At 39.8% G+C, this 25,243-nt stretch overlaps 1 protein-coding gene and 2 pseudogenes across 4 annotated transcripts in view; 1 reads left to right on the forward strand and 2 right to left on the reverse strand.

The window, feature by feature from the left end:
• Window positions 1-6,381: 6,381 nt before the first annotated feature.
• LOC109251627 (syntaxin-18-like) lies at window positions 6,382-11,190 on the forward strand (annotated as a pseudogene).
• A 3,276-nt stretch (window positions 11,191-14,466) lies between these two features.
• The window catches only part of SLC35D2 (solute carrier family 35 member D2), a 58,659-nt gene continuing 47,882 nt past the window's right edge, over window positions 14,467-25,243 (reverse strand). For 3 of the 4 annotated variants that reach the window (XM_019423435.2, XM_019423433.2, XM_053907867.1), the window contains 3 exons: window positions 17,400-17,478; window positions 15,793-15,875; window positions 14,467-15,161 (listed from right to left, as the gene is read on the reverse strand). In XM_019423435.2, the coding sequence (XP_019278980.1) occupies window positions 15,059-15,161; window positions 15,793-15,875; window positions 17,400-17,478 (265 nt within the window). In that variant the 3' untranslated portion in view covers window positions 14,467-15,058. Of the gene's footprint in view, window positions 15,162-15,792; window positions 15,876-17,399; window positions 17,479-22,322; window positions 22,417-25,243 lie in introns of those variants that run through there. The other variant, XM_019423436.2, reaches the window with a different exon arrangement.
• Window positions 20,809-21,150, reverse strand: LOC109251656 (60S ribosomal protein L35a-like; annotated as a pseudogene).

Consider the following 25,243-nt stretch of genomic DNA (forward strand, 5'->3'; position numbering starts at 1 on the left):
AGACCCTCAAAGGGTTCAAGGATCCCAAGGGTCATAGCATATGTGTGTCCACTCCTCCTTCTTTGTTTTATAGAAAGAGACCAAGGGCAGGCTGCTCCAAGATGGTTCACTTTGGCATGTAAATTATTCTGAGCAGAAAATAATAAAGGCCCAAAAGTCTCAGAAAGAAACTTTGACCTCTCCCTCACAACTCTGCCTAGAGGAATTTAGAGAGAAGACCTGCTCCAGAAGGAGAGCTGTCACCACAGAGAACTATATCATGATATGAACTAGGTATGGTAGACAAGGAGGAACCTAGCAAGGCCTGTTCTTTAAAAGTTCTCTCTATGTCCCTTTGTTTCTGAGTGGCCCCAGCAAATATTTGGTTTTCCAAACATTTACTCTTCTTGTGAATTGCATTGCTTACCTTTGTAGTCCCAGACCTCTACCCCCTTCTTTTTAGTTCAGGATGGCATATACGGTTAATTTTGCCTGACAGTCTTTGGAATCTCATGTCTATATTTCCCCATACATACAGAGCTAAATTTGATTGTCTTTTGTTAATCTGTCTCTCATGTCCATTTTTTTACATTTATTTATTTATTTTGAGAGACAGCAAGTGTGAGCAGGAGAAGAGCAGAGAATCCCAAGCAGGCTCCACACTATCAGTGCAGAGCCCAATATGGGGCTCAAACACATGAGCCATGAGATCATGACCTGAGCTGAAATCAAGAGTTGGATGCTTAACCAAGTCACCCAGGTGCCTCATGTCTTCTTGGTCCAGCTAACAGAACTTTGAAGGGTAGAGGAAAACTTTTTCCTCCCCAACAGTATCAAAACCCCTCTCCCACTGTTGTCTGCAGGGCTACATTTCCTTGTTTGTGGGGCAGGGTATGGTTGGCTCTAGAGGCTGGAATCAGAAGAGACATTCCTGACTCCTACACACCCATGTTTCTTCCCCATCTTTCAGTGTTGGAAATCTAGGAACCAAATTCAAAATGGCATTTCTGGACTTTCCTGAAACTCTCTGTGCTGTTCTAACAAACAATATCACTGTTATATAGGTGATATAAGGCTGACACATACTGCCCAGGGAAGAAGTACATTTAATGTTTTGATTTCTTCCTTTCTTTTAACAAAAACTTGTTGTTCCCATCCATTTCTGCTAGGGCAGAAATAAAGTCCACTTGGGGAGGAGACCATTTTGTTTGCACTTTAGCCTGGTGCCTGGTCAGGATGTCCCATTGAGTACAGCATAGCCATGGTGGAAATGCACAGTGTGTGTAGGCCTAGGCTTGCACGAACAAGGTGCTCCAGCCTCCACATTGGCTCTCATAAGATTTTCAACCATGGCCAGGTCTTCTTAGTGCAGAATGATTGCAAATTTGATAAAACTTCACTGGATCACATGGTTAGTAGAGCCTTAAGTTAAGAGGTGAGTCTGAATTGAAGAAATACTTTTTGCCTAATAGAGATTACATTTATTATTAAACAGATTGTGAAATCAGTACCCTTTGTGGGATCAGCCTCCTTTCTCCCAGATACCCAGGCTGGAAAAATTAGAGTGCTTGGGAAATTTCTCTCTTTCCTTTATGCAGATAGAAGCAGTCACCAAATCCAATCTTAGAACCAATCTCACCCAGTGATTCTTTCCTTTCCATGCCCTGCCATCTCCATGGTGCAGCTCATGGTCTACAAGGCAGCTGGGAGGAAGCCATAGGCTCTGAGAAAGACATTCTAGATGTGCATTTTGGCTCTGTCATGTGAGTTGGACAAGCTCAACTTTCTGCCTCTCAAGTCATTCTTATAAAATTGATTGATAATACTTCTTACTTTGGAGAGTTATTGCGAAGTTTAAATGAAATAATAACATTATAGAAGTGCAGGTGACTAAACAGTGTAGTCCCAACTGTTCATTTAGACATGACAATTAGTAGAAAAGAAATTATAAGGTTATATACCAAAATGTTAACAATGTTTTTCTAGTGAGATGGTGGATTTAAGGGCTTGTTTTTTCAACTTGCATCTTTGGGCTTTTTTATACTTTTTAAATCTCCACAATTAAATCTCCACAGAGAACATGTACTACTTTTATAACTAAAAATCATAAATTTGAAAAAATAAAATTCCACCAAACCTTTAAGAACTAGCTGAGTTGATACTTCCTTTATTAAAACTTTCCAGATCTTCCCATTGGGAGAGATCCTTCTCTGAGCAAGTTACTGGATCACTCTGAGACATAGCTTGCTCAGCCACAAAATAGGGACTAAAACCTTTAAATGAAAAATATATATACACTATTATGTATATAAAATATACATATATATTATACATAAATATATATTTTATATATTATATATAGATTATATATTACATAGATTTTCAATATATATTTTCTCTATATATATTTTTAAATGTCTGGGCTATAAGAAGTACTTAATAAATGCACTTTTCTTTTTCTGAAAACCAGAAACAAACAAGCAAACAAAAACAAAAAAAAAAACTATGTGAATGTGTTCCAGTAAAATGTAATTTACAAAAACAGTCAGTGGGCCAGATTTGGACTACAGGCCATAGTTTGCCAACTCCTGTCCTAAAGACTTGATAAGATTTGGGGTTCAATTTTTCAGTAAGACTTCTTCATATTCAGTGTTGTGTGTTTCTAGAGGAGATATGTGATGTCCAGTTGTCTCTTTTTCTGACACTAGCAGTCACTGATGATCAATGCCTAGATCCAGTCTTTTTCTTTTTTTTAAGTTTATTTATTTTGAGAGAGAGACAGCACAAGTTGGGGAGGGGCAGAGAGAGATAGGGAGACAGAGAATCCCAAGCAGGTTCCACACTGTCAGCACAGAGACCTGTGTGGGGTTTGAACCCCTGAAACCATGAGATCATTACCTGAGCTGGAACCAAGAGTCAATGCTTAACTGACTGAGTCACCCAGGCACCCCTAGGACCAATCTTTAATTACGAACTGCAAAATGGTGATATTCTAATTCTATCATTTTTCTTCCATTGTTCTAAAAAAAAAAAAGAAACTGAGCTACAGGACTACACTGAACACTGAAGTATAGTTAACACAGAAAAGGTGAAGTAAATGCTTTATTCTTTCTCTTTATTTACTGATTTTAAAGTAATGAATTGGTTCCCTGGTATCCTCCAAGGTGGACCAAAGACCTGGTTGGTTATTTTTTGTGGTTTTTCTGTTTGTTGGGTTTTTTTAAATTTGTTTCAATTGTTTGCAGTTATTGTTCTTATCAGTGCTCAAAGTGGCCCAACTTTGGCCAGGGGGGCCTCTTCACATTCACTCCTAGATTCTTTAGGCAAGATTGACAAGACCCCAGCAGTCTTTGCTAGTGTCCATGTTTTTCTAGAATGACATCTTGTCTAGTTCCTGCTTCAGACAAGAAATGTGTTTTTTCTCAAAGAAGCCTGATCTTTTAGTGGAAAATGAGTATCCATCATTACTAAATTTGTCATTATTTCTAACCCTTCTAGGGCAAAACTGGGAACATTTTTTAAGCAAATATACTTCATGAGTCATTCAGAGTTAGGATTATATGAGTTTTACTTAATATCTTTGATGATTTTATATTTGGATTATTTTCATCTGACACTGAAAATCTTGATTCTTTATGTATTAGCTTTCTCCTCTTGGATGTAAATATACTTGTTTCTTTTGTTTTCATTTTTTCAGAGAGTGGATCTTTTTTAATTCTTTATGGTTTAACTTTATAAATGTGTAAAACATTTACATGGCTTCAAAGACAAATTTACAAAAGTAATTACATTTGGGAAAGTCTTGAGTCTATCCTTTTTTAAAATTGAAATATAGTTTACATACAATGTCATATTAATTTCAGGTGTACAATATAGTAATTTGACAATTTTATACATTATTCTTGCTCACCATGGTACATGCAGTTACCATCTGTTGCCATATAAAGTTACACAATATTTTGGGGTGCCTTGGTGGCTCAGCCGGGTAAGTATCCACCTTTTGGTTTTGGTTCATGTCATGATCTCATGGTCCGTGGGATTGAGCCCCACCTCAGGCTCTGCACTTGCAGTGTGGAGCCTGCTTGCGATTCTCTGTCTCCTTCTCTTTCTGCCCCTCACCCACTCACACAGCCTCTGTCTCTCTCAAAATAAATAGACTTAAAAACATTTTTTAAATTTGTTTTCAAAAAGAAGTTATTACAATATTATTGACTATATACCCTATTCTTCTGGATCACACATATCCTGAGCAAGTAAATGCCTTTTGGGATCCCAGTTTTACGGAGAGATGTTCTTATACCAGACTCTTCTTGAGTCAGTTTTTGTCCCCACACAATCAAAACTGACACTCAAAGTCACTCCATTTAACTAATGTGGTTTCAGTGCTCAGTATACTTCTCTAGACTGAAGCTTACTCCCACAGTGGAATATTTTGCTGTCTTGGTAGCTTTTGATGCTTTTAATAAGATTTTTAAGAATATATCTTCCTATACCCACAAAAAACAAGACTGAAAATCAGACATTTTGTTGAACAAAAGAAACCAGACATCAAAAAGTACTGCACTAGTTATCTATTTTGTAGGAAAATTAAGCCAAAACTTAGGCCCTTACAACATTACTTATTATCTCATGCTTTCTGTGGGTTAGGAATCCAAGCATGGGTTGGCTGGGTGTCTCTGGCTCAAGGTCTTTCACAGGCTGCAATCAAAGTACAGCCATGACTGCAGTCATATCAAGGCTCAGCTCAGAAAAAATGCATTCCAAGTTCACTCATTTTTGTTGTCTGGATTAAGTACACACACACACACACACACACACACACACACACACACACAGCTGTTCCTTGGCAGGTGGGCCTCTCCATAAAGCAGCTCACAAAATGGCAGTTTGCTTCACCAGGTCAGGCAAGTGAGTAGAGTCAGAGAGAGAAAGATAGAAGCCACACTCTTTTATGATCTAGTCTTGAAAGGAACATCACATCACTTTTGCTGTATTCTGTGCATGAGAAGCAAGCCCACATTCCAGCCACATTCAAAGGGAGATTATGCAAAGATGTAAATATAATGAGGTAGGGATCATTGAGATCCACTTTGGAAGCTATCTACCACATGTACATACTATAATTATGCCATTTATAAGAAGTTCAAGAACAGACAAATCTAATCTTCAGGAAATTATTTAGAACACTGCTTTCTTAGTAGAAGTGCAGGATTGACTGGTTAGGGTCATAAGGAACTTTTCTAGGTTGATGAAGATGTTCTATATTTTGTTAAGTGTATGTGTTTCATGGAGTATGCTATTATTAAAACTCATTGTACTGTACACTTAAGGACTGTGTAATTACTGCATGTAAATTATACTTCAATTTTAAACAAATGTTATCCTACAATTAATGGGCAGAGGAAAGATGGGGGTGGATAACTTAGCCTTCCATATTACCAGATATGGAAGCTGCAGCTCACTTCTGTACTTGATTTTGAACCAAAGTTCTCACCTTTACTTCACAATATTAAAAAATATATTCCAAGGCGCCTGGATGGCTCAGTCAGTTAAGTGTCCAACTTCGGCTCAGGTCATGATCTAGTTGTTTGTGAGTTTGAGCCCATGTTGGGCTCTGTGCATCCCATGATTTATTTATTTTATAGCTGGAACTTTGTACCTTTTGACCTCCTTCACCCACCGCCACCCCACCCCTCTAGCAACCACCAATCTGTTCTCTATAAAGAAATTATTTTTTAATATTTATTTATTTATTTTTGAGAGAGAGAGAGAGAGAGTGGCGGAGGGGCAGAGAGAGAGGGAGACAGAGAATCTGAAGGAGGTTCTGCACTGTCAGCACAGAGCCCAATGCTGGGCTTGAACTTACAAACTCCACAAACCTCACAAACAGTGAAATCATGACCTGAGCCAAAGTCAGATGCTTAACTGACTGAGCCACACAGGTGCACCTATAAATAAATTATTTTTTAATGTTTATTTATTTATTTTGAGAGAGAGAGAGAGAGAGAGAGAGAGAGAGAGAGAGAGAGCACATGCACAAGATGGGGAAGGGAAGAGAGAGAATCCCAAGCAGGCTCCACGCACAGCACAGAGCCCAGTGTGGGGCCCAGGTCCCACGACTGCAAGATCTTGCATGACCTGAGCTAAAATCATGAGTCTGACACCCAACTGAGCCAATAAATACATTGTTTTTAAAGCACAATAATTAGTAACAAAAAAATTTCCCTACCATACATATCTAGCAACTCTGCCTGGGTTAGACACAGATAGTTTGAAAATGGGCCTCTGCAACTAGGATCAAAAACTCAAATGCCTAAGGCCTGGCCCAGATAGGAGCCCAAAGGAGGCTCCAGGTTCAGGACATAATGTCGAGCCCAAAGGAGGCTCCAGGTTCAGGACATAATGTCGAGGGCAAAAGCCAAAGAACACCTTGAGGTAAAAGACGTAAACAGAAAATTAAATACAGAGGAAATACAATGAGTGTGCAATTGTGTGGGGTAATATTTAACCTCCTACATCATTAGAAATGCAAATTAAGTGAATAAAATACTACATTTATGTAAATTATTAAGTAGAACTTGAAGCTGTGGCTCAGAATTCATGAGGATGCAGTAAAACTGAACTTTTCCCTCATGTCCTAGTGGTGGTAGATTAACTGGCAAATGTTTTTGACATGTACTATAAACAAAGCAGGTCTGGGGCACCTGGGTGGCTATAGGTTAAGCGTCTGACTTCAGCTCAGGTCATGATCTTGCGGTTCCTGGGTTTGAGCCCTGCGGTGGGTTCTGTGCTTCAGATTCGGCATCTACCTCTCTCTCTGCCCCTCCCCTGCTTGCACTCTGTCTCTCTCTCTCTCAAAAATAAATAAACATTAAAAATATATTTTTTAAAATAAACAAAGCAGCTTAGTGGTTGTCTAGGGCTAGGGCTATGATTAGAAATTGACTGGAAATGGGATGAAGGCTCTTTCTGGGGTGATGATGGATACATTCTCAAATTATTTGGTGATGGGTGCACAACTCTATATATTTACCAACAAATCAGTAAACACTTGCAATTGGTAAATTTTATGGTATTTAAATAATACCTCAATAAATCTGTGTTTTAACATTGACAGAGCTAGGATGTAAACCCAGGCCATCTGATTCCAGAAGCCACCCTCACACAGCTAGTGCCTTCCTATACAACCATAACAAGAGAATAATATCGCAGTTGGAAAATGCAAGTCATCTAGATGTCAGCAATTTCCTCAATTGGTTTCCTAAATAAAACGCACAGTACTGGACCATTCCATTCAAAATTACATACATGGTAACACTATCCGCTCCCTGCTCTTCAAGCCAATACCATGCCAATACCTCAAGTCTGAAACAGGAATGCATGAACAACTCAGTCTAGAAGAGTTGCCCAAAAGGGAAGTCCCCAATCCCCTGGGGAGTTCTGAAAAAAGAAATTACCACCCTCAAGCAATTTTCAGTATCCCTAAAAAGTCAATTGCTCAATAACATCCCATCACAAAGCTGTAAGGGCTAAGAGAGAGCATAGAGTAGAGTCTACCAAATGTGGAACTTCCATTATTCTCTCCATGGAGTCAGGACACATGACTTTCCTAGCATCAGTGTGCGATAATATGCATGGAGTATTGCCAAACCAAACCTCAATGTTCAGAGTTTTACTGGGGCTTCATTACATAGACATGATTGATTGCCCATATGGCTGATGTCAGTCTCCAGCCTCCCCAGGCCTCACCCAGGGTCCCCACCCTAAACCACATTGTTGGTCTTCCTGGTGTGGCCAGCCCCCATCCTAAATCATACTGTCAGACTATCCAGTATGACCCAGAGACACGAGGCAAACAATAACATTTCTATCAGGCATAATATTCCAAGGGCATAGAATTACCTAGAATCCAAGGGCAAAGGCCAGACATCTTTTTGTGTAAGGTCAAATTCTTCACTGCACAGACTGCCTCTTCTGGGCACACTGTCTGAGCCACTACTCTGAATGCTGGGCAAGGTGGTAGCCTCTGGTCTTGTCTGCTTGCCTCTCCCTACATCACACCTCTGCCCTATGATCAAGTTGGGGCAGGGTGATTGGGAACCCAATATTCTTGGCTTCCACACCTGGGTCGACCCTCCATCCTATGGGTGAGGGGTAGTAAATGGAGGCCCTTTCCATCTGCTGAACTCACCAGGAATTGCACCTCTTCTACTTGGAGAAGAGGAGAAACAATGGCGGCCTCCCCTCCTTGTCAGATATAGTAACCCTTGATTGGGAGCAGAGAAGAGAGGGAGCCCCATCTTCTTAGCCACACCTTAGCCCATCTTCTTGATGGATGGAGCTTCCATCAAGCTGAGCTGAGGAAAGGGAAAGGGAGAAAGTGTCAAGGCTCAAATGCCACATTCTCAGTGTTCTTGCCAAGTTTATTAGGCTTTCTTGAATCAATGTTTCCTCATTTGCTACATGCCCTTAGGATAGTTTCCAGAGACCTTAAATGGTTGTTTTTTACAGTTTTCTCTAGTTTTGTGTGTTTCACTGAAGAGTGGGTCCACAAAGCTCCTCACACGGCTGCTCCACCTTTGCATAGACCTTCAACATTATACTCCAGGTAAGCAGTCACAGGATTTGAAGAACAAGGTTCTGTACTGCGACACAATTGAGGATCCGCATTTCTGTTCTGATGTTCGAATGAGGAGGATATGGCAGTGAAGCCTAGCTGCCCTATTCCCATTGTCGGTCGCTCTCTGCTTCTCTCTCCTGCTCTCACGCTGGCCCTCCAGTTGCAGACAACTGACCACCACTGGCTGAAGGATGACCCCCCCCCCCCCACCAGCTGGCAGATACAAGATACCTCTCCTAGGTACCTCTACACCCATTTGGACAACAAACCTCCACTGGTAGAAAGGCCAACAATGTAACAATTTCCTGAGAAAACATAATCTGGAAATTTCTCTTTCCCCCTTTGGCAGGGAATCCTTCCTTTTTCTCAGTGCCATGGACCACAGCAGTAGCTTAGGGATGGTTACAGCCTCCTCCCCTAAATAATGGCTTTAAATGCCTAGAATAAAATACATAAAATTATAAAGGAAACCAATTTCAAAAAAAAAGTTAAATTTTCTAAATATGATGTACTAAAAATATGCTTCTTTATGAACGTATTAAACATCAAGAATGAGTGGAAGGTCTGATAACTTAGAATCCTCAGCAGGGCATAAATGATTTTTCTGCAGAAAGTGTAAGGTGATCTGAAAATATCTCCACTTCCACTGGTAACAAAATCAGAAATACAGCTAATACTACATTGTTTTGTCTACATTTTCAAATGAAAAATGCTAAATTTTGGTTAGGGAGCATCAGGATGTATTCTTTCCCTATCCACATTCACCAGCCCCCTAAATCCTGTGAATCCCTGTCTGAGAACCACCAGTACTAAAAGTATGGCCTGGACCAATAGCCTGGGATGGTGCTTCTCAAATCACCTGGGTCAAAATGCAGATTGTTTGTGTGCACCCCGACATTCCGAATTTCTGACAAGTCCCCAGGTAACGCTGATGTTCTGGTCCAGGCTGTGGAGAAAAGGCTCGGAGGCTTATCACAGGGGGAGTGGAGGTAAGAGTCAGAAGGCACACAGACAGTATTTCCTGACCCTGACCATCTGCAAGGGTGCCTTGGGGTTTCCTGGCTTCATCCCAAGGGGCATGCTTTCTTTTTTCCATGTATTTCAGTATCTTATGACAGAAAAGAAACAGAGATTCTGAACTGCTGGGCACTCTCAGCTTCATGAAAGGTGCCACGGAGCAGCAAGTACCGGTCACCTAGGCTGTTAACCCTCACCAAGTCCCAGCACCCAAAATGGATGCACGAGCACACGCATCCATTCACAGAAAGCAACAATGATTCACAAGTCCAAGTCACCAAGACTTTCAAGTTGAAGTGGTCTTCCACCTTCGTCCTCATCTGATAAATTCCTAGCCATCCTCCCAATACACCTTCTCTGTAGAGCAACACTCTCTCCAGAGTTCTTCCCCACCACAAATAGAAATAAGAATGGTAACAATAATAATCACAACAATAACAAATTTTATTGGTCACTAGGGGCCAAGTAATGCCAAAACATTCTACAGGTGTTATCTCATTGAATTCTAGAATAACTCTTAGAGGAAGTGCTGTCTTCATCTGGTGGATAGGAATGGCTGTGGGTTGAGGGGAAACAAAGGCCTGTGGCCTCTAGCTCGGTGCCTTGCATACCTGCTCTGTGCTGGCACTGACTGCACCCAGCTGGTCACCACCCATGCGCTTCTGTCCTGCATAAGCTTTTGCACACTGGCAAACTGAGAAGTTATCTTCTGGAACACAGGACAGATTACATTAATGCTTATAGCCACATCACGTCTGGGTGTGAGAGGATGACACATATCAGATAGACCAGGGTGCTCAGACATTCGTGAGGATCTGCTCAGAAGCAACTCAGCAACTTAAGACACAAGCCCACAAGGAGATACGTTTCCAGCAAGCACAGGACTGCTGTTTCAGTGTGTTGCACCACGGAGCCTGCTTGGGATTCTCTTTCTCTGCCCCTCCCCAACTGCTCTCACATTCTCTCTCAAAAATAAATAAATAAACTTAAAAAAAAAAAAAAAGACTATGTAAACTTTACTGAGAACAAAGAGCCACTAGAGTTAAACTAGCAGTGATGAGAAAAGATCATGCAAGTTGGAACCAGAACCAAATACAAAGACAAGAGAATTTATGTCTTCTGAGAAAGTTTCACAGAATCCTTCAAAAGACTATGAAAAAAAAAACCTGTCACTGAGGAATACCCAAAATAGACTCCGAACAAAGCACAACCTGAATTGAGCATGTGGGGAGATGGCAAAGGGGAAGATGAATTATCCCCAGAAGAAATACAAATGTTTGAACAAGAAAATCAATGCCTCATTGGTAAAGAGAACAGCCTGTTTGATGAACTGGGGTAAATCAAAGGAATAGTGGTTGAAATTTCCAGTCTCTAAGAGATAGTCACAGACAAGGGTTTACAACAAGAAGCTGAAACTGAAGGCATTCACCAATGGGTTACAGAAGTAACTGAGGATATCAAGGAAAGCGATGAAGAGCAGCCCTTAAGAAAAATGCTGGCTTCCAAGTGTGGGTGCTCTTCTTCTGGTGATGTGCTCCTTCTCCTTGCTCTAACTTGATATGCACCCACCATAGTCTAGGCAACTGCTATGGTGGGTGCTGCCCCATTACTCCTGGCACACGGTATGCTGTCCTGGGTCTCCAACATCAGAGTGTGGTTTGTGACCACATGTTATCCCAGAGCCACTGGGGGGAGGGATGCTGAGATAAATATGTACTCTCACAGAAGGTACACCAAAACCTGTGGTTTTAAGCTTATTTTGTAGCTGAAAAACAATGAACACAAATTGAAAAGAAAGGAGAAAATTAAGTGCAAATGATTGTGCAAAAAAAAAGAAACTAAAGACTATGAAATTATGGACATTTGTACCTTCACTATTTTCCTGAGGGCACAGAAAAATATATATAGAACACTTCTCTAAACTAGGTTCTATTCCCTAAGAAAACTCAGCTGTCCAAAACTCTAGTGCCTCTGTATTTGAGATACATTTAATATGCAGGCAAAATATTAAAAGAGCAGGAAAAAGTCTAAGTTAACAAATGGTGTCACTGTTATTTGCAGTACAACAGCTAGGAGTAAGCAAAATATCAAAGATATTAGTTTATTTTCTTTGTCCCACCCAGAGTGGCTTTTACAACTTCTTCAGTAAGAAAAGAGAAGTCTGAAGATCTGGGGCATTAGGCTGCATTTCCCCTTTAACCTCCTTGAGGCTAATGAATCCCTTTTGCACCACCTCTCTGCCACCCAGCTTCCTCAGCTAATCTTAATTCCAAAGCCAGACCGAGCTCCCACCAACCCCACAGCTGGAGAATCTGGGTCTTTAAAGGTACTGTGGAAATTGCTAATTTCAACCCAGCTACGAGGGCTGCTGAGCTGCTCTTAGGGTGCCCTCTGCTGGCCATGCATGGAAGCAGGAGAAGACGCCTCCATAGGAAGGTAAAAAAAGGGTCATATAAAAAAAGGCCAAGAAAAGTACTCAGGGTGATTACAGAAGAAAAAAAAAAAGTAAATAAGAACACGCAGGAGGCATCCCAACTATGAAAACAAAGGATTAATCATTTTAAGAATAGAAAAACACAAAATCATCTTCCTTTAAGAATTCTGAGAATGAAAATCAGAAAAAACATTTTGAAAGAAAGCAAAAACTTGCTACTTTTGGTTTTGTCACTGAAAACATGAGTTGATGTTTACAGTTGATGTTTTCAAATCTTAGCATTTTTGGCCTCTGGGTTTCAGAACTGGTGTTCATGACACAAGAAAGTGTTACAACAGCTTGGGAGCCCCAAAGGTCAGACTCTAGGAGCCTTTTAAAAGGAAAAGGGAAACAATAAAGGACTCTTGCAACTCAACAACAACAAAACAAACAACCCAATTCAAAAATGGGCAAAGGGTTTAAATAGATTTTTTTTAGAGAGAGAGAGAGAGAGTGCCAGTGGGAAAGGGGAAGTGGGAGAGAGAATTCCAAGCAGAGTCTGATGCAGGGCTCGATCCCAAAACCCTGGGATCATGACCTGAGCCAAAGTCAAGAGTTGGAAACTCATCTGACTGAGCCACCCAGGTGCCTCAAATAGACATTTCTCCAAAGATACAAATGGCCAACAACAGCAACAGAAAAAAACGTTCAATATCACTAAAAATTAGAGAAATACAAATCAAAACTCTTAGGTAGGAGATAACTACCTCACACCCATCAGAATGGCTACTACAAAATAAACAATAATAACAACTGTTAGACAAGACATGGAGAAATTGGAACTTCTGTGTGAATGTAAAATGTTGCAGCAGCTGTAGGAAACAGTAAGGGCACCTAAGCCATGGGGTTTGGAGAGCTCCAGGTTGGTAAACACATCGATGTGTGGGAGGGTGGTGCACCCAGAGAGGGGATGGATGCACCAAGCCCCTTCCCACACACCTTTTCCTACGTATCTCTTCTTTCTGGCTATTCCAGGGCTGTATCCTTTATAATAAACCCTTAAGAGAGAGTAAGGCACTTCCTCTGGGTTCTGTGAGCCATTCTAGCAAACTGTGAAACCCAAGGAAGGGGGTATGGAAACTCCTGATTCATGGCCAGTTGGTCAGAAGCACAACCTGGGACTTGGGATCAGCATCTGAAGTGGGTGGGGGCAACCTTGTGGGACTGAGCCCTTAACCTGCGGGGTCTGCGCTAGCTCCAGGTAGTTAATGTCAGAATTGAATTGTAGGACACCCAGTTGGTGTCCAGAGAATGGGAGAATTCCTTAATATGAGGTCAACACCCCACACATTTGATGTCAGGAGTGTTATGTGTACAAAGGAAATAAATTTTAATATCCAAAAGAATGGAAATCAGGGTCTCAAAGACACATCTGTACTCCCATATTCATAGCAGAATGATTCATAAATAGCCAAACGTCCATTGACAGACAAATGGATAAGCAAAATGTGGTATACCCATCCATATGAAGGAATATAATTCAGCCTTAGAAAGGAATTCTAACACATGCTACAACATGGATGAACTTTGGGGACATGAGTTAGCCTAACTAAGGTAAGCCAAGCACAAAAAGACAAGTACTGTGCAATTCCACTTATATACTTAGAGTAGTCATATTCAAGAGACAGAAAGAATGGTGGTTGCCAGGGGCTATGGGGACCTATTGTTTCATTGGTACAGAGTTTCAGTTTTGCAAGATGAAAATGTTCTAGAGATTGGTTGCACAACATGATAAATATACTTAACACTACTGAATGTATACATTTAGAAATAGTTAACAAATTTTGTGTTGTGTGTTTTACAATTAAAACTAAATTTTTTAAATTTTTTTTATGTTTATTCATTTTCTTTGAGAGAGAGAGACAGAGAGTGAGTGGAGGAGAGGCAGAGAGGGAGACACAGAATCCGAAGCAGACTCCAGGCTCTGAGCTGTCTCAGCACAGGGCCCGATGCAAGGTTCAAACCCAGGAACTGCGAGATCATGACCTAGGCTGAAGTCAGATGTTTAACCGACTGAGCCACCCAGGTGCCCCATCCCAGCTCATTTTTTGATGGAGATAAAAATAACACTCATCCATTCAGGGCTCCTTCCCACACACCACACATCTGGGAGGTTAGACGAGCCTGTGAAGAAATGTACCTTTGGTTAAAGTCCAAGTGATCTGAATGTCAAAGCCCCCTGAACTTAGAGAGATGGGAGAGAAATAAGAGCTACTTAAATGTTAACAGGACACATGGAGTTTTGTTTTTTTTTTCCTGTTGAGTTATTTTACAAGTTTTTTCCAGCATGAGCCTTAAAAGGAAGATCACCCTTGAAGGCACAGTGAATAATTGACTACCTTTCTGCCTATCTCCAATAATGGAACAGTATGAGACATGAGTATAAATTATTTTTTATTTTACTTTGATGACTGGGAAAAGATACCAAAATATAAAATGAAATCAGAGCTAACAAATAACTTGGAGCTAACTGGCTAACTTTATTAAAATAAAGACAAGTCTGCTTAAACTGAAAAAAAAAATGCTCTCACTGGCACTTTGCTTTGGCTGGGACCTTTGAAATTAAGGCCAACGTGCTGATAATAATCACACCATCGACCTTTCCCCTCCTCTTAGCACACATGGTACTGGCAAACAGCAGCACAGATATTTGGATGGGTCACCAACCGTTCAGTGCTCTGCCTGTGCAAGACCTTTGGAAATAATACCTTTAACCAATGGTTACTGTGAAAGATTCACTTTCAGATGGTAAAGCTCTGCCCAAATACATTTCTCAGGGCTGATGAGGGCTCGCCGTGCAGCAGCACGTGAGGTAGATTCTCTCTGCATTTTGCAGACGTTCCTGTGGTGCTTTAAGCAGGGGGGTGAGTGTTGCCCATGACCAGAACATCGGGATCCACATTCCTACATGTGGGAATGCCGCTGCATGTTCCCAGTTTGTAAGCCAGGCTGCGATTCTGCCCCAGATCCTAACTCTTTAAATCCAGAGGGATGCTTTCTTCGTCCACAGATTGTTTAGGGTTTAACTGGCTGCTCAGAGTTAAAAACGAGTATCTCAAGCCCCCTGCCATGCTGAAAGGAGAAAAAAAAAGTGAGAATAAATAAATCTCATAGGTGGTACCACCAGCAATTCCTGACATCTTTATAAGTATAGCCTGCTTAATGTGAAGGGAATTTTTCTCCTCAAGTTTGTGGATTACTTGATGAGAATCACTCCTCTAGAAATCTTTTGGGGAAGAAAAAAAGTAGATCAAATCTAATACAAAACTTTGGAGAGAAACAAATACTTTATTATTGAATAAACTATGCTATTATCTTAAAACAGCACTCCATGTGTAGGACCCCAAAATGCCTTTCAAAAGTATCTCAGCCACTCCTCCCAATATCCTTAGCGGATGGTGCTCTGACACAGCAGGACATCAGTGAGGCCCACTTCACAAGAGGAAGAAACATAATTTAGGAGACTTTTTTTGTGAGAAAGACACATGAATTAAATTTAGATCTCAGCCCCTTGAATTTTCATTATACACGTCCCCATGATCCACGTGAAGGAGCATGTCATTCAAACAGATGAACTGAGTGATTTAAGTAAAATTATCTTAGAAACTGAAATGTCAAAACATCTTGCATTCTTTCACTTATAAATCAGACTTTTTAAAACTCATATTTTACTAAAATGAGTTCATTTAGAAATCCCACTTACCAAATATTTAACCCTACAAAGTTTAACACAGAGAAAATGTAGTCTCCACCAACTAACATCCCAATGTAGGCAATGGATACATTCTGTAGAAAGAGAGAGAGGATTAGTCATTTTATTTTACTTTATTAAAGTTTATTTATTTATTTACTTACTTACTTACTTTCTTATTTAGAGGGAGAGAGAGAGAGAGAGAATGTGAGCAGGGGAGGGGCAGAGAGAGGGAGGGAGAGAATCCCAAGCAGGCTCCATGCTGTCAGCACAGAGCCCAACTTGGGGCTTGATCTCATGAACCACAAGATCATGACCTAAGCTAAAAATCAAGAGTTGGACACTTAACTGACCGAGCCACTCAGGTGCCCCGGATCAGTCATTTTAAAAGTGAAGAATTTAAGGGGGAAATACATGTATATGGTAAAATCTGAAACTAAATATTTTAGCTTTGCTCAGAGACTTTAACTTTGCTCAGAGACTTGTAAGTACAAGTGTTCACATAGGTGTTCACAGAGTGTTGAATGAATAAGTAAAAAACCATTACACATGGCTTTATAAAGAAATAAGGTAAACGATGGCATAATTACAGAACACTGCATCACACACAAAAAAAGATGTATAAGAGTTGACTTGTCATCAGCTTTTCAGATCCCATCTCTTTACCATCATTGGGTAGTGAATTTTAATCATACTGACCCTAAACTCACACAGATCAGACATCCAGCAAATTCCAAGTAGTGCCCTGCCCTGGGTATTCTAGGAGGGTCTGGGCAGCCAACAGACAAGTCAACTGTTAAAGCAGGCAGTCTTTCTCACTCATTTTATTCATGTGAATAGAGAAACAAAGCAACTGTATGAGAGAACACAGAAAACCCATCCTCTTCTTCAGGACTGTGTGGATTCAAACGCACACACGTAAAACACACCTACGCACAATCCATGAGTTTAGAACCTTTTAAGTGAGCATATACCTAGATTGAAAAACAGTTCTTCACGGGGCTTCCCTTTCTTACACATTTTTTAATGCTTATTTATTTGCTTAATTTTTGTTTGAGAGACAGAGAGAGACAGAGCATGAGAAGAGGAGGGGCAGAGAGAAAGGGAGACACAGAATCTGAAGCAGGCTCCAAGCTGTCAGCAGAGAGCCCAACATGGGACTCGAACTCACAAACCACGAGATCATGACCTGAGCCAAAGTCAGTCGCTTAACTGACTGAGCCACCCAGGCGCCTCACCTGGGCTTCTCTTTCCTAGTCAGCAGGCTCTCCCAGAAAACCAAACCGTACTAACAAGGTACCAAACAAGGTATCTTGCTGAGCGCAGAAATTTGGAATTTTTCTCAGTTTTACGTCATTTTCCCAGACCATCCCCTCTCACCACCCCTAACCTTAAAGTGATAATTTGTCTCTCCTTTTTAAATCAACAAGCCCTCCCTCTGTTTTACAGATTGGGGGATGAGAAGACCTAAGAAAGGATCACCCAGGTGCAGCTGAAAATGCCACAAGCCTCCATGCTCACTATCCCACCCGTTAACAACAATAAAATCAAACTCTGTTTCTATCATGAAGACTGGATTCATGGCTGATTTCCCAATTCCCAAGGTGTCACCCCCTTACCTTGATGGCTCCAACCACTGCCGTAGTGAGGGCTGAATTGTAATAGCTGCATAAAACTGTGGAGTACATCAACAGAAACCTGGGGCAAGGAAGGAAACGCTTGGATGTGTGCCTTACTGTGCTGGGTATAATAACAGATTAAGAAGAGTCCCCGTGTGACCCACCCACAAATGCTTTAAACAAATAAAAAAGAAAAACGTACAATAAAGATTTTATAACCTACATCTAAAAACATCCCCTTTGTAACTCCAAATTGTTACAGGAAAATCATCCAGTGGTGAATCAGCCAAACTTTCACCCTTAGGTATGCTTTTCATTCTATCTGTGCACTTCCCATTATATTTCCATGTAAAGGGGGGTAAGGACTGGGAAAGTTTTTGTAATGGTCTGAAATCTTTTGTTTAACAACTATGTCACAACAGTGATCTCTAACCTTCTGTGCATCGGAATCAGCTGGCACACTTTTAACACACAATGATGCCTGACAGAAGTTCTCCTTCCGTTGATTTGAGGTGGGGCCCTTGGCTGCATGCAATATCAAAGCTCCATAGATAATTCTAATGTGCAGCAGCTGAGAACCACTGGTGTTAGAAGGGAAAATCAGGGAAGGGTCACTGGCTTTGGATGAAAAAGAATGAAATTAATGGATCCCACAGCAATGAGACAACAAAAAGAAACAAAAGACATCCAAATTGGTAAGGAAGAAGTAAAATTTTCACTATTTGCAGATGACATGATAATATATAAATTAAACCCAAAAGACTCCACCAAAAAACTGCTAGGACTGATCAACAAATTTAGTAGTATACAGGATACAAAATCAAAATGTATACAAAATGTATAGAAATCTGTTGCTATTCTATACACTAATGAAGCAGCAGAAAGAGAAATTACAACAACAATCCCATTTACAATCGCACCAAAAATAATAAGATACCTAGGAATAAACTTAACCGAAGAGTGAAAGACCTGTCCTCTGAAAACTATAAAACACTGATGAAAGAAACTGAAGATGACACAAAGAAATGGAAAGATACTCCATGCTCCTGGATTGGAAGAACAAATATTGTTAAAATGTCTATACTACCCAAAGCAATCTACAGATTTAATGCAATCCCTATAAAAACACCAACAGCATTTTTCACAGAACTAGAACAAACAATCCTAAAATTTGTATGGAACCGGAAGAGACCCTGACTAGCCAAAGTAATCCTGAAAAAGAAAACCAAAGCTGGAGGTATCATAATTCCAGATTTTAAGTTATATTACAAAGATGTAGTCATCAAAACAGTATGGTACTGGCACAAAAATAGACACATAGATCAACAGTACAGAACAGAAAACCCAGAAATAAACCCACAATTACATGGTCAAGTAATATTCCACAAAGGAGGCAAGAATATACAATGGGAAAGACAGTCTCTTCAACTAATGAAAACTGGATGACAATGTACAAAAGAATGAAACTGAACCACTTTCTTTCACTGTACACAAAAATAAACTCAAAGTGGATTAAGGACCTAAATGTGAGACCTAAAACCATAAAAATCCTAGAAGAGAGCACAGGCAGTAATTTCTTTGACACTGGTCATAGCAACATCTTTCTAATTAGGTCTCCTGAGACAAAGGAAATAAAAGCAAAAGTAAACTACTGGGATTACATCAAAATCAAAAGCTGCATGGCAAAAGATACAATCAATAAAACTAAAAGGCAATGTACTGAATGGGAGAAGATATTTTCAAATGATAGATCTGATAAAGAGTCGGCATCCAAAATCTATAAAGAATTTATTAAACTCAACACCCCCAAAATAAGTAATCCAGTAAAAAATGGGCAGAACACATAAGCAAATATTTCTCCAAAGAAGACATTGAGATGGGCAACAGACAGATTAAAAGATGCTCAACATCCTTGATCATCAGGGAAATGCAAATGAAAACCACAATGAGGTATCATCTCACACCTGTCAGAATGCCTAAAATCCAAAACACAGGAAACAACAAGTGTTGGTAAGGATGTGGAGAAAAGGGAATACTTGTGCACTGTTGGTGGGAATGTAGGCTGGTGTGGCCACTGTGGAAAATGTGGAGGTTCTTCATAAAGTAAAAACAGAACCACCCTATGATCTAGTAATCACACTACTATGTATTTACCCCCAAAATACAAAAGCACTAATTCAAAGGGATACATGCACCCTTATGTTTATTGCAGCATTATTTACAATAGCCGAATTATGGAAGCAGACCAAGTGTCCATCAAGAGATGAATGGATAATGGCAGTTGTAGAATGGGAGGGATGTCTAGCATATCAGGTATGATTGGTGAAAGGGAAATAGCATTGATTCTGATCACTCTTGGTCAGCTTCTTTCTTTTCTTTCTCTTTCCTTCCTTCCTTTCCTCCCTCCCTTCCTTCCTTCTTCCCTTCCTTTCTTTTCTTCCTTCCTTCCTTCCTTCCTTCCTTCCTTCCTTCCTTCCTTCTTCCCTTCCTTTCTTTTCTCCCTCCCTCCCTCTCTCTCTCTCTCTCTCTCTCTCTTTCTTTCTTTCTTTCTTTCTACAAAAGTTAGGGGCACCTATGTGGCTCAGTCAATTAAGCTCCCGACTCTTGATCTCAGTGTTGCAAATTCAAACCCTGCACTGGGCTCCACACTGGGTGTGAAGCCTACTTTAAAAAAATTAAATTTAGGGGCAGCTGGGTGGCTCAGTCGGTTCAGTGTCTGACTTTGGCTCACAGTTCATGGGTTTGAGCCCACAATGGGCTGACAGCTCAGAGCCTGAAGCCTGCTTCAGATTCTCTGTCTCCCTCTCTCTCTGCCCCTCCCCTGCTTGCTCTCTGTGTGTCTGTCCCTCAAAAATAAAAAACATTTAAAAAAATTTTTTTAATTAAAAATAAAAAAAATTACATTTAACAGTTTTGCATTACAGGCTCGTGATTCATGCTTGCTCTAACGTGAAGGTTAAGGTTGTTGTAGAACTTCAAGCTCAGGGGTGCCTGAGTGGCCCAGTTGGTTAGGCGTCCGACTTTGGTTCAGGTCATGATCTAACAGTTCATGAGTTCGAGCCCCTCTGTGCTGACAGCTCAGAGTCTGGAGCCTGCTTTGGATTCTGTGTCTCCCTCTCTATCTGCCCCTTCCCTGCTCACACTCTGTCTCTGTCTCTCAAAAATGAATAAACATTAAAAAAAAAAAGAACTTCAAGCTCAGTAATTTTGAACACTGAAATGTTCATCTGGGATGTAATAGCAATATTCAGTACTGACCATCACTGTTAAAACAATTTTTAGTTTTCCTCAAGTTAGTTATATTGTAGGAGTGTGCCTAAGCAGCAAGTGTGTGTAGGTTAAAACAGTTACACTTATGTTAAATGATGTTTTTTTTTCTTTCTACACCTTTATTTGCTTTTCAGTTAGTTTAAATCCTTGAGGGATACAGCATTACATGGATTCTGTGGCCAATGGCTTTAGCAGGAAGGTTGCTTTGGAATTTGGCACGAACCATGCCACTGTTTCCATGAGCACGAGTTACCTTTCCCCAGATTACTCTGGTTTTATTTGGTTTGCCTTCAGGAGTCACTGTGTTGTTCTTTGCTTTGTACACATAAGCATATCTCTTGCCTAAAGAGAATTCAGTTTCATCTCAAGCATAAAGACCTTCAATTTGAAGAAGAGCTGTGTGCTCCCTCTGGTTCCGGAGACCCTGCTTACAGCCAGCAAAAATGGCTTTGGACCACAGCCTTCCAGATATATTTGTCATTTCAGGAGTCCTGTTCCCAGAAGGCCTCCACAGGTTCCAAGATGGCAGAAAGAGCGAAATGTTGCTCTTATAGCACAATATTCTGAAAGCTTTGGATACATGTTGAGAAATACACTTTTCTGCCAAACTGAAATGTAGGAGCTGTGTCTATGATTCAGAGTGAAAACACCTGGCATGTTTGTTAATTCTAACTGTTTGGTTTAATATCCTATAAGGCATGTAAGTGTACACTTGTATTTTTTTTAAGATCTGGGACAATTTTGAAATTTAATACCAATACTGTAGGAGTTTGGTCATGTTGTTTGTATGAGATGCTGAGGCTTTGATTTAAAACTTTCCTTGTATTGTGATTTCCATTAGATGTACTGTACTAAGTGAAATTTATTAAATAAATCTTTCTTTTAAAAACTGGGGGGAAAAAATGAATGGATAAAGAAGATGTGCTATATACACACATAAATGGAATATTATTCCCCCATAAAAAAGAAAAAGAATGAAATCTTACCATTTGGAATGACATAGATGGAGCTAGAGAGTATTATGCTAAGAGAAATAAGTCAGTCACAGAAAAATAAATACCATATGATTTCACTCGTATGTGGAATTTAAAGAAAACAAGTGAGCACAGGAAAAAGAGAGAGAGACCAAGAAACAGACATTTAACTACAGAGACCAAACTGATGGTTGCCACAGGGAAGGTGGGTGGGGGGATGTGTGAAATAGGTGATGGGGACTCAAGAGTGCATGCGAAAAAGAGAGAGAGAGAGAGAAATTAGTGAATTCCATATGTCAGTGATAATCCTGTACCCTATGACCAAAGTTAATTCACCAGACATTCAACGTTGAGTACTATATTGAAAAGAAAATGACTACAGAACTGTGATCAAGAACCACACAAAAAGCATATATGTACAGGAAAGAATCCAATCAGAAGAAATATGTTCATTTCACTCAAGAAGTGAAGACAATTAGCTGAGGCGTAAGTGGGGTGCAAATTCCATCCACCCAAAAAGAGGGATCATAAGATGTGTTTGATTTTAAAGCTAAACCCCAGTTAGGAGGCATAAGCCTGGACTCCCAGTGACAGAGCAGAGGGAATCAGACTCTTCAGAAAGGGCTCAGCCTGTGTCCCTGTGTCTTAGGGAGGATCTTCCTGCCAGAATTTAGTGCCCAGCTCAGGGTCCAGGTGAAATCTCCAAACTGTTAATAACAGAATCCGGATCACAAATCTTCAACACAGTAACTGCTTTTGGCCTGAGTATGTGTCTTAATAGGGATAGTAGAGAAAAATATTAGAGATAAAGTACACCAGGCTTTCATGTTAAGAAATAAACTCAATTACAAACTTAAATTCTGTAATCTTCAGAATACCATGTCTCTGTTATTAAGATAATTACCACAATTTGACAAGTTAGAGGACCCAACATCTCGGCCTCTGTGGTTTGAAACTGAAATTTGCAATTGGGATTACACTTGCAATTTTCATTTGAAAGAAGTAAGAAAATCTGAGTCCATCTGAACACAGTATCTGATGTTTAAAAGAAGCTGATCTACCACATTTCTAAGTTTGGTTTATTAGATTTCAAAGAGTTGCTTAGGTGTGTTAAGCAACCTGGCTCATAAGCTTTGTTAGGGCTTTATTAGGGCTTAGAATAGCTGGAGAAAAATCAGGTGAATTGTATTTGTAAATGCAGTTTAAAATGCTTAATTTTTTTTGGTAAATGAGACCAACGTACAGTAAATTGCTTAGGAGGTTTTAATCAGCTAAACTTGAGTTAATAAACCATTAATAAATAATGAAAGTAAATGCTATGTTAATACAAAAATTAGTAACTTTATAAAGAGAGCAACAGTATTCATAAACTGAATTTAAAGGCTTAAAAAAATCTAAGTTTTTTATGTTTATAATTTTCATAAATTCAACATTAATTCACAGCCCCAGGAACTATAAATAATCCTATTCATGCGTAAAATAAAAAGATTAAAAAATTCAATATGATGTTACTGAGTGCCTACTCTGCTAGGTCCAGATAGAAAGAGTACATAACCCACAGCATCTGCCCTGGAGGAGGTGAGTCTAATAAAATACCAGAGATTCTAGCACAGAGAAGGGGTCTCACCCAACTTAGCGGATACAGAAAAGTTTCCTGCAGGCTTCCTAAATTAGTACAGACTTAAACCCAAAGCAGTCATAGTTTTTACTTTTATTTTTATTTAAAAATTCCTACCCCAGGGTTCTAATCATGCAACGTTTTCTCCATCCTAATTTTAGTGAAAACACCTCCACTTACATTCAGAATTGGAGAATACCTTGGATATAAGATCTCAGTATCCATGAGTGTGGACAACTAGGGCACAAACTCATCAGCTGGGCAGAGCACAGGAGGAGCTCCCCTCTCCAAGGTCTGGAGGAGTCTGAATTAGCCAATGTCCTAAGTAAAAGATGGCCTCTAGACCAAAAGGCTGCACTTCTCAGTATCACCACCAGGTGTCCCCAGAGGGAAGATAAATAGATACACATAGATCTATAGACATAGATGTATAGATATATATATAGATATATATCCACAAGGATCAAAGTAGTGTATCACAATTTTCTTTCTAAGAAACAATCCTTTCTATATGCAAATATGCACCCTATATAGTCCTTTGGCTAAGAATAAGGTTCTAAACTAAAAGAACTTCTATTAACTCAGTACAAAGGAAACCATACCACTTTTAACACTAAAAATGTCAACCTCCACTTGACAGTAGTTTTGCTTTTAGCATCCGTGGATTAACAAAATGCAGATATTTAAAGGCATTGCTGAATTAGCAGCTTCTTGCCATTCTGTATTTTTTAGATCAGATATCATCTATGTACATTTGAAAAATAATAGCACATATATATGATACACATTCAGACAACAGATGCCAACAGTATATTTGAGCTTACAGGTCTCCAAGAGATGGAGGTGCTCACATGGAAACCCTGGAGCAGAACTCCTGCTCCAAGGTTCTTACCATTTCTGAAAATGACACAAAAAAATAACTGATTTACCCAAAATTGTATGGCAAACCGGCGGCAGTCACAAATAGAACACAAATGATCTCATTTACAACTTGTGCTGGTTATCATTCCATGAATGAGCATATACATAAATTCAACACAAATGTTCAAATAATAATGAGCCACTTTTACAGTCCTTTCACAAACCATAGTGGTACCCTAGCACATTACTCTAATTCCAGATTTCAAAGAATTTCAAGTAATCTCATCTCACCCACCTCTAGTAAGAACACACTCCTACCCAAGCTCTCAGTGGTGTGCCAGGGATGCCAAAATCATGGGATAACTATGGTCCATCCTCCCAAAGCACCAATCTTACACTAAGATTTGATTTGTTGAGAATGTGCGAATATCTGCAGTCTTTAAAGTGCCGTCGCTCCTATGCCCCAGCTACCTGCAGGGTCCTGTTTTCTCTTATCTGTTACATCTTGGTGGGAGAAGTGAAGGTTCAAAGAATAAAACATTTTTTTATCCTGTGATTAGAAAATATTTGATACTTCTGTGTTTTCATTAAGGAATATATTACTGCTTCAGTGGGATCAAAAGATCTGCTACTGGGGCAGAAAGAGACTAGAATAATCACCTCCAAGGCCCAAGGGTTGGGCCAGCCACTGGTATGAAGGAACTGGAGCCTGTAATTTTTCAGCAATATTAAAAAGACTTGCAGAGCGAGCTTTTTAAAATCTAGTTTGTCAACTTAAATTTCAGCCTATATTTTACTTTTGCCTGCATTAAATTATCTTAGGTCCCACAATCCAGTTTACCTTCCTGATATAATTAAACTCAATCATATGTTTTATTTACAAACTCCTGATTACAAACAGCATTTTCAAGAGCTGAATCTTTCTACCATAATTCGAAAAAAAATTAAAATCCTCCCCTTTTCACCATTCCATTCATTTAACATATATTTTTTAAGTGTTATAATTCTGTAATTATATTTCAACAGGGTACAGAGGTTTGGTGGTTAGAAAAAGCAAGTTTGAAATGCAAACTTGAAAGAGTGAAAATAAGTAAGAAGCTGAGCATCATAATCCTCTGGAA

The sequence above is a fragment of the Panthera pardus genome, unplaced genomic scaffold (assembly GCF_024362965.1).
Source record: "Panthera pardus isolate Hobbes unplaced genomic scaffold, ASM2436296v1 HiC_scaffold_20, whole genome shotgun sequence".
NCBI lineage: Eukaryota > Metazoa > Chordata > Mammalia > Carnivora > Felidae > Panthera > Panthera pardus.